General features: G+C 35.5%; 1 protein-coding gene across 1 annotated transcript; it reads left to right on the top strand.

Annotated features, from left to right (window-relative positions):
• The first annotated feature begins 1,346 nt into the window (after nucleotides 1-1,346).
• LOC117325673 (cobalamin binding intrinsic factor-like) lies at nucleotides 1,347-15,326 on the top strand. The gene is made up of 12 exons (XM_033882082.1): nucleotides 1,347-1,434; nucleotides 6,218-6,288; nucleotides 6,496-6,591; nucleotides 7,693-7,746; nucleotides 8,386-8,569; nucleotides 8,739-9,022; nucleotides 9,378-9,526; nucleotides 9,843-9,921; nucleotides 10,318-10,413; nucleotides 11,352-11,526; nucleotides 12,013-12,131; nucleotides 12,526-15,326. The coding sequence occupies exons 2-12, from the start codon at nucleotides 6,231-6,233 to the stop codon at nucleotides 12,594-12,596; spliced, it is 1,365 nt and encodes a 454-aa protein (XP_033737973.1). The 5' UTR covers nucleotides 1,347-1,434; nucleotides 6,218-6,230; the 3' UTR covers nucleotides 12,597-15,326.
• Nucleotides 15,327-15,602: the final 276 nt, after the last annotated feature.

Below are 15,602 nucleotides of genomic sequence, written 5' to 3' on the forward strand. Positions count from 1 at the left end.
ACCCAGCCATACTAGGATTACTGATGTCAGGAACCCAGCCATACTAGGATTACTGATGTCAGGAACCCAGCCATACTAGGATTACTGATGTCGGGAACCTAGCCATACTAAGATTACTGATGTCAGGAACCAAGCCATACTAGCATAACTGAGGTCAAGAACCCAGCCTTACTAGATCGACAAGAAGTATTGTAGTTCCATTTTATAGATCAACGAGACGTTCCCTAGTGTCTTTCTGTGACAACTTAGATCGACGAGACGTTCCCTAGTGTCTTTCTGTGACAACTTAGATTGACGAGACGTTCACTGGTGTCTTTCTGTGACAACTTAGATTGACGAGACGTTCACTGGTGTCTTTCTGTGACAACTTAGATCGACGAGACGTTCCCTAGTGTCTTTCTGTGACAACTTAGATCGACGAGACGTTCACTGGTGTCTTTCTGTGACAACTTAGATTGACGAGACGTTCACTGGTGTCTTTCTGTGACAACTTAGATCGACGAGACGTTCGCTAGTGTCTTTCTGTGACAACTTAGATCGACGAGACGTTTCCTTGTGTCTTTCTGTGACAACTTAGATCGACGAGACGTTTCCTTGTGTCTTTCTGTGACAACTTAGATTGACGAGACGTTCTCTGGTCCCTTTCTGTGACAACTTAGATTGACGAGACGTTCTCTCGTCCCTTTCTATGACAATGTCATTCCATTCCACAACAAATAGTGTTGTATATAGTGGGCATCAGTTTGTTAAATCAAATACATGTAATACAAAGACATCTATTATTACTACCGGTAATAAAAGCATACAATAGAAAAACATTATTCAAATACAAAGTTGGTGACGGATACTCCAATGTAGTTCGGCCCCTAGAGACGAGGACAGGTCTTAGAAAGAACAAATAGATGTGTGATGCAACTTTAATTAGGCATATATATATATATATGTGTGTGTGTCATATGACATGTGTTTTAGCTATTACCAAATTCATGTTAATAATGTTCTGTCAATCTCTGTGTTTTTAAACAAACACTCAAAAATGCAGTCTAAGTGTTACATCACTAATTAACTAATAAGGTGTATACTACTAGTTTAGGACAAATACAGACACATTTAGCTACATAGCCAAGGCACAGCCAGTCATTAAATGGGCGACGTTATATTATGGCTCTCGTGTACAATCTGTACTATTTTCTATATAATTAATATTGTCATTGGCTAAATGAATGCTTCACCAGCGCGACCAAGTAGGTTTTCCTCGATTACCCTCTCACATAATTATCCACCGTGCACTTCCATCCGGGTCCTCAAGAATGTAAGGTAATATAACTTGTTTCATGCTTCTGTGATTAACAAATAATCGAGAACTCAAGGTGTGTCAGGAAAGCCTGTCTATCCACCACAGGGCACTGTGCAGCAGGTTATCCGAGCATACAGGTAAGGACGTTTAATTTTACATGGGATTTTTCAGAATTGTTAAAAACTTACCATGAAAAACGGTGAAATAGTTGTTTTCATCAACTGTTAAAAAGTATCTCGGAGCCAAAACAGGAAAGCTCTCGTAGTGAAGGAAGAGTTCAGTGAATATTTAAGAAATGGATCGAAATTACATCAATAACATGCATGTAAACCTACTGCGTATCTAGGGCAAAACGACAGGTTAACAGTAAAATACCTAACCTAGTCTTTGTACACCTGTTGTGTCAAAACATGGATGTCTTTGTTAAAAGATTGGGAGAGATGTACAAGAAAAAACCCAACGTTTTTACCTTAGCTGAGTTGACTGCTATGGTGGTCATGTTATATAGTATATACATATTTAGAATGAATGTTGTATGCCCTGTTTGGTTCAAATTCGCCAGCAAAACACGCTTATATTCTGTTTTTGTCTGCCATTTTTTGATATAATATAATTGATTGTACACGACAAGTTTGTTGATAGGGCGTTAGTGTAGATAAGGATTACAAGATGATATCAGAAACGTTCGGATCCTCCTGTTGATGTTTTTATTATACAATACACTTTTGTAATGTAAATTAACCTTGTGGAAAGTTATGTGTTAAATCCAAGGGATAGATCCGGTTTAGAAACAACGTTATTGAGCTATGGGCTATGGGCGGTGGAGCGCAATAATAAAAAATCTACTTTTAAACTTTCGTGTCTGCAGTATTCACGTTCATAAAGGGCTATGTAAACGTATAAATATCGTGTTGTGCATGCCCCGGCATAGGCGATTGTTGCTAATCTTACAGTTTTCTCTTTGAAATATAATAAAATATTTTCATACTTAGCTATGAAACAGAAAAGAAATCTCCTGGATATATCCCTAGAATTTTTGATTTGCGAAATATTTTATGACAGTCATCTTCTACAAGCTGTTATGGTTAAGATACAAAGTATTTAAACTTAGTAAAAAAGAAGCAAACTACAATACATACATGATGTAATATGAAGAATGCAAATATTTCTAACCGAAATAGGATAAAGATATTCCTCAGAAATCTGCTTCGATAAAGCAAATGCAGCCTCGATGTACTATTTACAATAACCTTGTGTCAAAACTCCACAAAAGCTAAAAACACTGACATACTTTGGCTCTGTTTTTAATGTTTGATCGATCTCGGTATCTAATGAAAGGATGTTTTTTTTTCTCATTTCGATAATCAAAATTACATTACACCACAGAAAAGGAATGCGTCCAAGCCATGTTAAGTATAGAAACCTAGCGCGTTAATCGTCCATTAAAATACTAGGCAAAAATCTTTATGAAACAGGATGTTTTCAGTTCTACTACCTGACACTTACGCAGGAAAATGCAATGTGTCGCCGCATTGTATAGTATGCATACACACCCGAATGAACAAGGTCGTTATGCTTTAATACCAGACAACATCGTGGTGAAATGACATCTAGTAAACATCAGCTTTAGGTTGGCCGATTTCAAAGTAATATAAACACCAAATAAGTTTGTTTAACACTCTTAAAATGAGTAATTAGAATGTAGAAAGTCTAGGATGTAGATACCATTTAAAGTGTTTATAGATTTTCTCTGTTTACACTCTGAATAAGAAAGTTCAGTCATCTTAGGAATGATTGAATCTGTGCGACACTTCGTCTCTTCTTCTTATCAAAAGAAAGTGTTTTTTTTTTATTGCTCAATGTTTTTAAATATTTGCAATTTTTCGCATAATCAGATAATTATATTTCCTACGTTGATGGTATGTATATTTATTCCAACATGTAATGAACATAAGGTTTATGACGTGTCCCTAGAAGATTGGCTATTGACTGATGGTTTTAGTTGATCACTTACTTCTTTCCAATTTCGCATGGTTTTGTCAAATCATGTAAATTGTGTGGACCCCGATTCTGTATTTCCAGTTTCGTAAGGTTTGAATGATAGCTTCAAAACACGCACACGTAAATAAGAAATTTGAGTATTAATATAAATAATCTATCTATAGATTATCAATAATGAATAAAACAGTACCACAGTTTCCTTCTCTTCAGTGATGTTAAGGACTACACTTTTGAAAATGAAGCCTTAATTAGAGTACAAAAAGGACCTGTCCTCTACCTTATTGAGTGTAGGATATACCTGTCCTCTATATTAGTGAATGTAGGATATACCTGTCCTCTATATTAGTGAATGTAGGATATACCTGTCCTCTACCTTAGTGAGTGTAGGATATACCTGTCCTCTACCTTAGTGAGTGTAGGACATACCTGTCCTCTACCTTAGTGAGTGTAGGATATACCTGTACTCTACCTTAGTGAGTGTAGGATATACCTGTCCTCTATATAAGTGAGTGTAGGACATACCTGTCCTCTACCTTAGTGAGTGTAGGATATACCTGTCCTCTACCTTAGTGAGTGTAGGATATACCTGTCCACTACCTTAGTGAGTGTAGAATATACCTGTCATCTACCTTAGTGAGTGTAGGATATACCTGTCCTCTACCTTAGTGAATGTAGGATATACCTGTACTCTACCTTAGTGAGTGTAGGATATACCTGTCCTCTACCTTAGTGAGTGTAGGATATACCTGTCCTCTACCTTAGTGAGTGTAGGATATACCTGTCGTCTACCTTAGTGAGTGTAGGATATATCTGTCCTCTACCTTAGTGAATGTAGGATATACCTGTCCTCTATATTAGTGAGTGTAGAATATACATGTCCTCTACCTTAGTGAGTGTAGGATAAACCTGTCCTCTACCTTAGTGAGTGTAGGATATACCTGTCCTCTATATTAGTGAGTGTAGGATATACCTGTCATCTACCTTAGTAAGTGTAGGATATACCTGTCCTCTACCTTAGTGAGTGTAGGATATACCTGTCCTTGACCTTAGTTTAGGTATGATGTACCTTTCCTATACTAGGGCACAGACGGGAAATCCCCCAGTGTTTTTCACTTAATAAATGTCGCATTAGCTCATAAAACGTACCGAAGCAATATCAGCTTCATCTCAAATATGCTTGAAGCTATGGGTAATATCCTAAATAATATGTATGTATCTGTATATCTTAAAAGCCTAAGTCATACTTATGCGCACAAGAAGTTCAGGTATATGTATGTATAACGTGCATTGTGTATGTTATACACATAGAATGTGGTAGACAGGTACAACTTTGTGCGACGGAATTTCTATATCCGATTGATTGTTAGTAGGTAATAGCACAGGGGCTTGGCATATCATTTGGAAAATCGTGCCAAGCCCCTGTGGGTAATAGCTGCTGGTTTGGCGTTCCTTCAAAGTATAGACTGTTTGTTGGAATGTAAAAAACGTACATAACGATAGAGTGTTCTGGGCATATTGTGTTACATTTGTACTTCATGATTCAAAATTACGCATAGACTTCAATCTTTCTTTTTTACTAGTATCGTCGTCACATTAGGTATGCTAACGTATTATGGCCAACCACTGGAGTGAAAACAAACGGAATACTACGAAGGAGATATTGCAATACCATACAAATAATTATAACCGGACTTGTATGAAAATATACCTTTATATTTATTTTGATTATATAAGCCAATACAACACTCATTCAACAATTACCTAGTGTTAAATTACGACGTAAATACTTCCTACTTAATGATATTCTGTTTCGCTGTATCTGGTAATGCCTGAATGATTGCGGTATTTATTGAAAGGGCGTTCTTTGTTGGGTGCAGTTTTAAGGCATACCTTCTTTATCCTGGAGTACTGTGAATGTTTTTTATGTAGACAAACAAGTAAGAGCTAACTGGTTTTAAGTTGTACACAGATTGGAATAGAAAACTGCCATGTTTATCGGAAATGAAACCCAATATATGTTTTATTACTGTTTGAACACTCCCAATAATCAAAATGGCTGTATTCGATATATATATAAACTTGTGGGTCGCAATGGCAATGATAAATACATAAAATGTTGACAACTTTTTAACAAGGATACAAATATACTTTACACTTAAAACGTTATTTTCATTCCAAAATCATACTTCAATTTTGTCAAAGAGCTTATTGGTAATGTTTAGAATTTAAATGGATCGTACGACAATTGGACGATCGCGGAAATACATATCAAAACCATAAAACATTATGAAGAGAAATTCAATGTCGGAAACACAGTTGAAAATGATTCACGTTTCATTAGGATACATCAACTGTAACACAGTATTGCATGGTAATTATAAATCATGTGTTAGTACGAATGCTTAAACTAGACATAACGTCATAAGGTCATTGACTGGAAAACACGCCCCAAAACATAGCTACTTCCGTGTGTGTGATGTTTGACATGCAGCGGAAAATTTAAACAATGGCGTATTGTCGTTATATAATACTGCTGGGTAAGTGCTTGAGAGCTATTTTTTTTATATTTCTGTCTGAAAACAAGGAGGTAAAATGACGTGCCCTAGACATTAGCGACACTTAAAGTTGTGACAATGTTGATTTTTTTGGGGGGTGGGTGGGGGGTCCTAATCCTGATCTTGACGAAGGAGGATAAAATTAGCTATTCTTTTGGTGCATCTTTTTAGTTTACAATTGCATGTTAAATAAAACATTTGTTTTTCACTTTTGTTAGGAAACCTTACTAGATTACAATAGAAAACGATGTAATTACGTTCCTGTTAAAACATGATGAGATTATGTCATCAGAGAGGATTAAAATCCTGTTATACGACTTAAATGTGATTATGTTTTAATATTTTAGTATATTATTTTCTTCAGCGTTTAGGGAGTCATGGACGAACCAACGCACATAGAAAAGGGGAACAAAATGGCTCCTCCCGATAAGGAAGGTATGGGCGGCGATATACTCCTTTGAGGTTTATGATATATATATATTTTATGATTCTTGACATGCTAAAAATGTCCAATTAACATGATAAACATTTGGCACAAAGGGTAAACTGAATAAATAAGTCAGAACGCCATTGTTGTTATAAAAATCCGATAAACTACTTGTCATTTACAAATTACACAATGTAGGTTTTGTTTATTTGTAGTTGAAAGAACGCACAAAATGCGAGATATTTGTCTGACCATCACGATTGTGGCAGTGGCCATTGCTATATCAATAGCAATGATCGTGTATCTAGCAGGTATGTTATTATATAGTGTTAAAATGACTTTAGATTCACCCTAACTATAGCTATATCGATAATGATAATACAGTGTAAATAGCAAGCTTGTTATTTTATAGTGTTGTTTTGGAGACATCCAAACGACAGCCTTGATGGTACAGTGTAATTAGCATGCATATCATTATATAGTGTTATATTTTTGAGACACCCTTACTAAAGCTATAGTAAGAGTGATGAAAAAGTGTAATTATCAAACATATTATAACATAGTGTTGTGATTAACCCTAACTACAGCTGAAGGCGGGAGGGGGGAAGGGTGGAGGGGGTCACGCATTGTACGTTTCAAAACTGTCATAACACCACACGGCCCGATACCCGGACGTGGGCATAGTGACAAATCTTCTATTAAATATTAAGAATACCTGGATCGCGAAGTATATACATACATGGATGCAAATTGTACACAGATTACATAAATTCAACACAGTGCAAAGTTCTACGATAGGATATTCAAATCTTTCGGATCAACAACTCTTAAAGCAAATGATTGTGTTACTTATTAGCTATATAACATATTAGTTGTTATGAGAGATGCGAAACAGAAAGATGTCATTTTGCTACAAATGCTTCTTTACAGAAAACATCAGCTGGATATTTATCTGTGTATCTCTGTTATTACGAAGCCCTTCAAATAGGAGTTCTTATTACATTTTTACCAGGGAAATATGGAGATATACGAACTAAGTTAAAGTGTTAATTTTCACTGCAGTGATAAACAGTTTTATTTACACAATACTGAAAGATAACACATTTTCTACGAAGCACCAACGAAAAGACAGAACAAAATGACTGTATACAATATACCAATCAGAATTGCTAGCCTTTTTATATTACCTTTTGAATCAACAGTTAATACAAATGAATTAACATATTACTTAATTGTGCCTTCACTATCAACAAATAGGATTTACCCATGTCGGGTAAAGCGTTATATGTTTTCTTTCTAAAAATACCTTTTATTAGCAAAGGGTTAGATATATTTATAAATAGCAAATGTATGTTGCTTTATTCTCGATACAAGCATATCTAATATGTATTTTTGTTCACTTGTAATTGCAGGTAAACCGCATACAACGAGAAAGGAAATGAACTTGATCCCAACCATTAAAAAAGGTAATAATATAATTCGTGTCGCCTGGTGCACACGGTGAATGACATTACATATATGACACATGTTATCCAGAGGGATTGTTTTAAATATGTTAAGTTTAGAATTTGTATGTTATGTTAATGTACTTCAAAACATGTTTATTTTGTACGATTTAACATCCTATGACTAGCTAAATTCATTTAAGGATAATCTCCTCGTGCAGGCGATACACGCTTGTGGTGAGAGAGTGCGGTTTTGGTGGCTGCGGTTTGTTCGTGCTTGTCTCCCTGTATAGCGCGGGAATGGTGCAGATTTTATAGTGCTATCTCACTGAAGCATACTTCAGAAGACTCATAGCAGGACACACCACCCGGTCACATTATAAGAACGTCCAACGCCTCCAAAAATGCTTAGCGCTAAGGAGACTCCCATTTGTATAGACTCAAAAATAAGAAAACAAAAGATAAGATCTCAAATTTAGTTGCCTCTTATAAATCATGGAAAGGGACTAAGCGGTACAACTTTTGATTCAATATATGTTAATTTGATTTTCAAACAAAGACTTGATTATAATACCGCTACAATTACTAAGGTAACATAATGATATGTACTTGGAGTATAATTATATAATAAATTCTTATATATCTTTGGATGAATAACAGCTATTATGGAGTCCGTTCAAGTTTCACTATCCACGACCCCAGGATGGAGTCATTATCGCCTAGATACAGCGGAAGCCATCATAGGAGTGACCCTGGCATACCCCGAGGCATATGATGAACATCGTTCAGCCTACTTAGCGAAACTCGCCAACATGAATATTGATATCCAGGCAGCTTTAATAAAGTATGTTGTGTTAAAACTTTTCCATCTTAATATGCTGATAACGATACAATTTTATTTCGTTTACACCATATAAATGAATGTGTATTCTAATATTTAAATCATGGCGAATGCTGAAAACTTTACCTATTCATTCTTGAAATAAGTGTGTTATCTCTCTATCTCCACACAGTGATTCCGAGCTGACCAGTACCGTCTGGTCACGCGGGAAGTTGGCTCAGTACATCAGCGGTATTCTTGTGTCGGGTCAACACGAGACTGCCCACTCCTATTACGGAACCACCAACCTTCTGGACATCCTTCAAAACCATCTAGTCCGCTCTATTGATTATTTCCGCATCAATCGGTTCGCCTTGTCCTGGATGGCTTTAGCTATGTGCCAACATAACAAGACATTTGACAGGCAATATGAAGATATCCTTACAGCACATCCGGGGACCTATACGTTTGGAATAGGTAATATGATATCAAGATTTACTTTCTTCTTCAATTTCACGGTTTTACATCAAAATAACAAAATAAATTGTTTACACTCAACCGAAACTTTAAAACCGTGTTAACAGTCAATGTGATGCCCGCGGGAAAATACAATAGCATGTACATGATTCGCAGTATTTATTTAGTGTACATTTCTTAATATAATTCCAAAGACGCGTTTTAGGATATACTGATACGAACTGTACAAATGATAATACCCGAAAATCAGATAGAATGTCAATTCATATACGAGTTGTATGTACATTTGCTAAACGTTTACCACAAGGTCATTACACTATTGTCTATCCATCAATGACAAAATCGTTGTCTACAGATGAAGCTGCAATGATTACCATGGCATGTACATGCCTCAATACCACGACTTCCTTACCTGCCGCTCATGTTGCCGCTGATATCATCGCAATGGAGATTCAGAAAGAAAACAATACTCTGAATGAGTACTCTCTCGGCCTAGCCGCACAGGTAAACTCAACAATATAAGTTAGTTAGATGTTGTTTTCGTTTATATTAAACTTTCCAATTCTGTGCAGGTATACAATTATTTTTTGCTCTTTGGTTTTAATGTTGGAACGACAACTGCATAATTCACATGTTGCAGAAATTAAGTAAGCACATCATGCAGTAATTACCAAATGGCTTATGATAAAGAAAATGTGAGTGATATGCTCTTCTCTTTTATTTTAGATAATAATCAACATACCTGAAATACGTTATCCAACTACTAGCCAGTTATCTACCCTTGGCTTATGTCTAGTATTATTTCGGTTTCAAATTACAGGCTTTGATTTCCATCAAAAATGAATCATATGAGGACCAAATTGCTAAAGCGAAAATGGGTATTGTTAGCAAGATCAAAAGTAAGTTATCATTAGTTACTTTAAAAGGAAACAAGTCACTCGCATTGTAAACTCTCTCTTTTCTTATTTCTCATTAATGGTATAAAAGACATGGTCGGGGAATAATGAAGCGAATACAAAAGAGTACCATGCCTATCCAAGCTAATTTTCTCAAAATACAGAGACGTTTTTAAAAAAGATAATGCCAAAAGAAAGAGCAATCTTTTAAACATAAGGATTGAAAACAAAACTCTGACAAACTGTGCTCTGACGTTCACTTGAAATCTTTTTTGGGAGTATTTTTTGAGTGTTCTATATGTCATTTTTTAACGTACCTTTAAATTATATAGAAAAACTCGCTTTTCTGCTTAAGAGAGGACGGGAGACGAGAACAAAAACGCAATCATATTTTTTCAGTTTCCGACATCATGAAGGATGGGTTAGCAGCTTCCCACATCCTGCCTGCCCTTGCAGATATGTCTTATATCGACATTGGAATCAATCCACCTATTCGTAAGTGTTAAGTGTAAGGTTGTTTCCTGCTTGAATTACTATACACATTAATGATAGAAGTCTCGTTGCAATGACAACCACTTAGTGTTAGTGTTTACGGCAGTACTAATGCCAATAGAAACAATAGTTTTGATACCATACTGAAACATCTGACATGTAGTGTTATTTAAACAAAAATATGCCTTTACCATTCTCTCTAGACCTACTTATCAATCATATCCTTGCAAATCATTCTTTTGGTCATTATAAAGGCCTCACTACAGTATGCTAACAAATGCACATCTACAAGTATATCTAGATATTGACCTATATATGAATCCGTTTCACATGGAGATTTCCTTGTTCGAGTAATTTCCGGTTCCGGAAAGTTTTTATCAAACAACTTCTATTTACTCCTATAGTTATGTGCTCGTCACTAATTGGGAATCCTTGTAATTTAGGCACCGGACTGCCTTAGGGACACCTGGGAAAATGTCATATAAAGTATATTAGCTATAGGTAATTGTAGCCGTTTTTTTTACATTGTATGTAAGGTATTGTAAATTAGGTCGAGGTGTCGGGTTGTCCTAAATTGTGTATAAGCTATGTTTGCTTGTAGTCAGGTTGTTCTACATGTAATGATAGCTAGAATTCGCTGTATGTAATTGTAAGCAGGATGTGGTGTTGGGTTGTCCTACACTGTATATAAGATTTATGAATTTGTATTCTGGGTGCCGAGTTGTCATACATTGTATTCAAGTTATGAAATGTAGTCCAGTTTTCCTTTATTGCATCTGTAACAAATGTAATTGAAGCTGGGGTGTATGATTTCTCTACATTATATTTAAATGTTATTGTACTCAGGATGCCTGGTTGTTCTATATAGTATTTAAGATTTGTGTAATTGTAACAAATGTGCTTGGTTGTCATGTATTTGTTTATAATATGCGTTGTTGTAGCCCGCGTGACGGATACGACTACCGATATGGTGATGCTCGAAATCGTAATCACAATGGATGATCCAATCCTGACTAACACCACAAAACGCTGGGATGCAAATGTTTCCGTAACAAAACAGCCCACCCTTCTACAGGCGATGCATGCCCTTCAGGCTCAAGCATCATCCGGCTTTAGGTAACATATACGAAAACAATAAAATTGAAACCCATTGTAAACCAAACCTAATGTAGAGAATAAGATTTACCACTGCGAGATGGTAAACTGATGTGTAACGGTATTAATCAGTTAAGACATTCATCAATTTAATATTACTGGTGATAAGTCTACCATCTTGAACCATATTCGACGACTTCATGTCATGGCTACCAAAATTCCTTATCATTGTCTGTTACTATAATTTATGTTAATGGAAAATAAATAAATCCTTGATAAAATCTTAAATGTTAATAAAATCCGCGTTGCTTATCCTCGCTCAGCACTAAATAACGTAGAACAGTATTACTTGATATGTTTGAACTGATGATAGTACTAATTCTTTTGCTTTCTCCCAGTGTAAATAAGACGAGGAAACAACCGAATCTCGATTTCTTAATAATCACATGCTCCTATTATTAATCAGATATCATTAACAAATAAACATTTTTTTATTTTACTCTACAGCTTTGAAACCACCCCAACTAGTTTTGGACCAATGGTTATAACGATTGATGGCATAACGAGAAATGAAACCAACATGTACTGGAGGATTCTGCTAGCACCTGATACACCTCTCAGTAAAGGTATATAACACTGGTACAATGTATACGTACCGTGAAGCTAATTATAAAATGTTTCCTTTTATACTCACGGCAATTGATTTTTCGTGTAATATAGGGACAAAACAAAATGAATCGATCTCTACAAATCAATTGATAGATATTTAAATGAAAACTCGCACAACTATCTCAGTTGATTAGAAAAGTTTTGTTATATCTTATTTTACTTTTGGAACTTCCGTCCAGTAGTGAGTAGTAAGAAGTTAGATATCTATTTATGATATTCAAATTTAGGTTTTTGAAAATTTTTCTAAAAAATAAAATAAAATAAATAAATGTAATGCGATGTGATATCCGTGACAAAATAAGTACACTTTTTTCTGTAACAATTGATATCCGAGTTTTGTTATCATTACAGGAGTTGTAGGCACCAATCCTCAAAACGGCGAACACTACATCTTCCGACTCACCACCTTCGGACCTCATTAGACCAAATCACTTCTAGCTAGAAAATATTCAAACTTATCTGCTCGAAGACAAAAATTGATAACCACATTCTGTATGATGACACTTACAACTCTCCCATAGTCTTCATCAATCTGAATCTCTCGAATCCTTGTTCTGTTTAATTTGTCTGCAGTATGTGTTATTTGTCGCGGGAAACTTGATACCTGAAACAAACCTTGAAACTGTGATGCTACTATCTGGAAATGTAATTTTAACAATTTGAAAATTGAAATCGGCACTTTTATCATTCAGCTGAGTTGTAAGTTGTCCCTGCCGGTGACGTTGTAAGCCGCTGATGTCAAAAAGTATGCAGTTTCCTTGATATCAAGTTCTTAGTCGACATGGTCAATACAGTTTCTATGATTTTAAGATAACACTTTGTCAGTATACCCATAGGTGAAACCGAAGAACTTTTGCAAGATTTCCATTACATGCTTTTATAAGCTCTTCAACAAAACCATTTTCGTGTGAAAACGAACAAAAGTTGGCCAACAGAGGGGACAGCGTTTGTTCTGATGGGTATGCCAAAAGACAACATAGATGCTGTCTATCAGAAATGCAGTCATCCTCACGATTTTATCTTCGGTGTATTTTCGATAGTTAAATGTCTAATGGACCTGCTTATACAACACAGTGCTTTTAACACTGTACCTCATTCTCGGAAAAGAACGTTCTCATTATAAGAGAACGAAAGTGACCTTTAAGTTTGGAATTGGAAAACATACCAATTTGTATGCTGGAACATAGAGTAACACATCTGCGCCAACATATATAACAACATGTCTGTTACTTAAAAGTACATATGTATTACTTTAGATTACCACAACTAAAAGACAAGAAAGGTTATTCAATGTTTCCAACAATGAAGTTCATAGGGAACGACATATCCATGCCGCGCCTTCTAAGGAATGGTCATTTCTTGCGAGACGATCGGAGGCCGTAGATCGTGAGTTCGATGCCCATGTCGGAGCACGAGTATAAAGTTGTCTTCCTCTTCATTTGTATTACTATGTTACATATCTAATTATTAGCACAATATATCATATACACTATGTGTTGCTAATCCGAAGTTTAAAAATAGTATTTCCTGTCCTAGTTGTTCTATGATGAATATTTATGATAAGAGTACAATTCGCATCCGTGTATATATAAACATTGCGATTAAGGTAATCATATCATCCTATAGACGACATGTCTCGTGTCAGGGTATCGGGTCGACCAAAATTGCGCCCTGAAACGTTGTTTTTTAAGAACGTTGATATGGCGCAGCGGTATAAGCTGCGGGTATTTCTGGCTAGGCGATTGGGTGCCGTATATCGTTAGTTCGAGGCTTGGTTAGGGCACGACTCATAAAGTTGTCTTCCTTCGTCATTTATGTTATGTTATATATCTAATTATAAGCACAATGTATCATATGCACTATGTGTTGCTGATCCGAATGTAAAGAATTGAATTTCCTACAAATAGGTGTTATGTCATAAGCAATTTTATTTTTCATACAATAGTGCGCCCTAACCCTACAGCAGTCATGGTGGCAGGGCCAGAGGAAACTCGGTCTGCGAACAGTACAGAAACGCACACTTGTGTGATACTATGGACTTATTTTAATAGAGATAATTACTATACAATGCACTTGGATAAGCACAATGAAGAAAAACATCAAAGCAGACAAAATATATTATCTAATGTTCAGACGGACAAATTGTCTTATCTAATGTTCAGACAGACCACATGCCGTTTTGTCCTGCTAAAGACTAGAAACGATAAGAACCTAAAACATCAGCATCTACTTCATCAACTGCTCTAAAATACTCTAAATGGCTGTAAAATCTTGGCATACCCCTTGACAAAGGGGAAGCCGCTTTTATAAACAGAAATTTCAACATCTTTTATAATTAAAACATAAATTTTGCAAAGGTAATTCTATATTGGGGATTACCTCTGTATTGCAGGGGCTGGTCTAAGCCCTCGACGAATCAAAAGCCACGGATTTAGCACTGGGTCACTTTAGCCTAACAGTGGCCAGAATGACCCTTGACCGTTGGAAAGACAATATAAGTAGCATGATATAATTTGAATTTGAAAAAAAGACTTTAGATACATTGATTTTTTGTATGTCAAATGGATTGGACATCAAGATAAGCTTATTTGAGTGAACTCCAATTTGTTTAAGAATGTAAACGAAATTCATTATATCAATTATCGTCATGTCATTGGTTTATATTTATTGGTGAGTTACCATGCACGAATTCTGTGGGAAACAGGTAATAAAGCCCCCGTGCATGAACACATCGACTATATACCCGACAGATATGCATTACAATTCACCAGTGACTCTGCGTTTTATGCTATTTCATATAAGGAGAATTTTAATTTTTAGGATAAATTTTACTAAATGTTTGGGGTACAAACATATAGCATATAATATAATAATACTATCCATCCAGTCAAGTCAGTCAAAAATTAATATTGCTGTTTAAGTATAATTACATCATGGTATAATTTTGCTCCATGGTTTCACTCTATATATATTAAAATAATTTAGTTTGGTATGCATATTCAGTAATACTTTGACGAATAAATGTATTGATATTAATGGTACGCACTATACATCCATTCAGAAGAGTATATATATATTGTATGATCCAATATACATATTTGTCATATACTTTGATGCATATGTCTCCTATTAAATGTGAAGTGGACATTCAATATATAGTGTTATGCATTTTCATTTTCATGATTACACCTACATGCTGTTTATTCACATTCACTCAGGTGATCACTGTATAGATCGGAGTTTTGGAAACTGCCATTACCTTTGAGTTGGCAAAGTATTATATTTTTTAGCTAAGGATTTTTAAATACACTGGTAGCCTTTACTTAGTTATCATCTTGAGTCTTAAAATTATTCTAAAGAGTTGATGATTGTAATATTGAATGAGAGAAGATTGAATTTCCCTGATCTATGACGGAAAAAAATGTTAG

The sequence above is a fragment of the Pecten maximus genome, chromosome 4 (genome assembly GCF_902652985.1).
Source record: "Pecten maximus chromosome 4, xPecMax1.1, whole genome shotgun sequence".
NCBI lineage: Eukaryota > Metazoa > Mollusca > Bivalvia > Pectinida > Pectinidae > Pecten > Pecten maximus.

What these genes read in the sequence shown, in the direction of transcription:
- LOC117325673 (XM_033882082.1), top strand. Translation starts at nt 6,231, where the DNA reads ATGGACGAACCAACGCACATAGAAAAGGGGAACAAAATGGCTCCTCCC. An exon ending in AATGATCGTGTATCTAGCAG is followed by an intron (nt 6,592 to 7,692) that starts GTATGTTATTAT and finishes TTGTAATTGCAG; the next exon opens with GTAAACCGCATACAACGAGA. An exon ending in TGATACACCTCTCAGTAAAG is followed by an intron (nt 12,132 to 12,525) that starts GTATATAACACT and finishes TTATCATTACAG; the next exon opens with GAGTTGTAGGCACCAATCCT.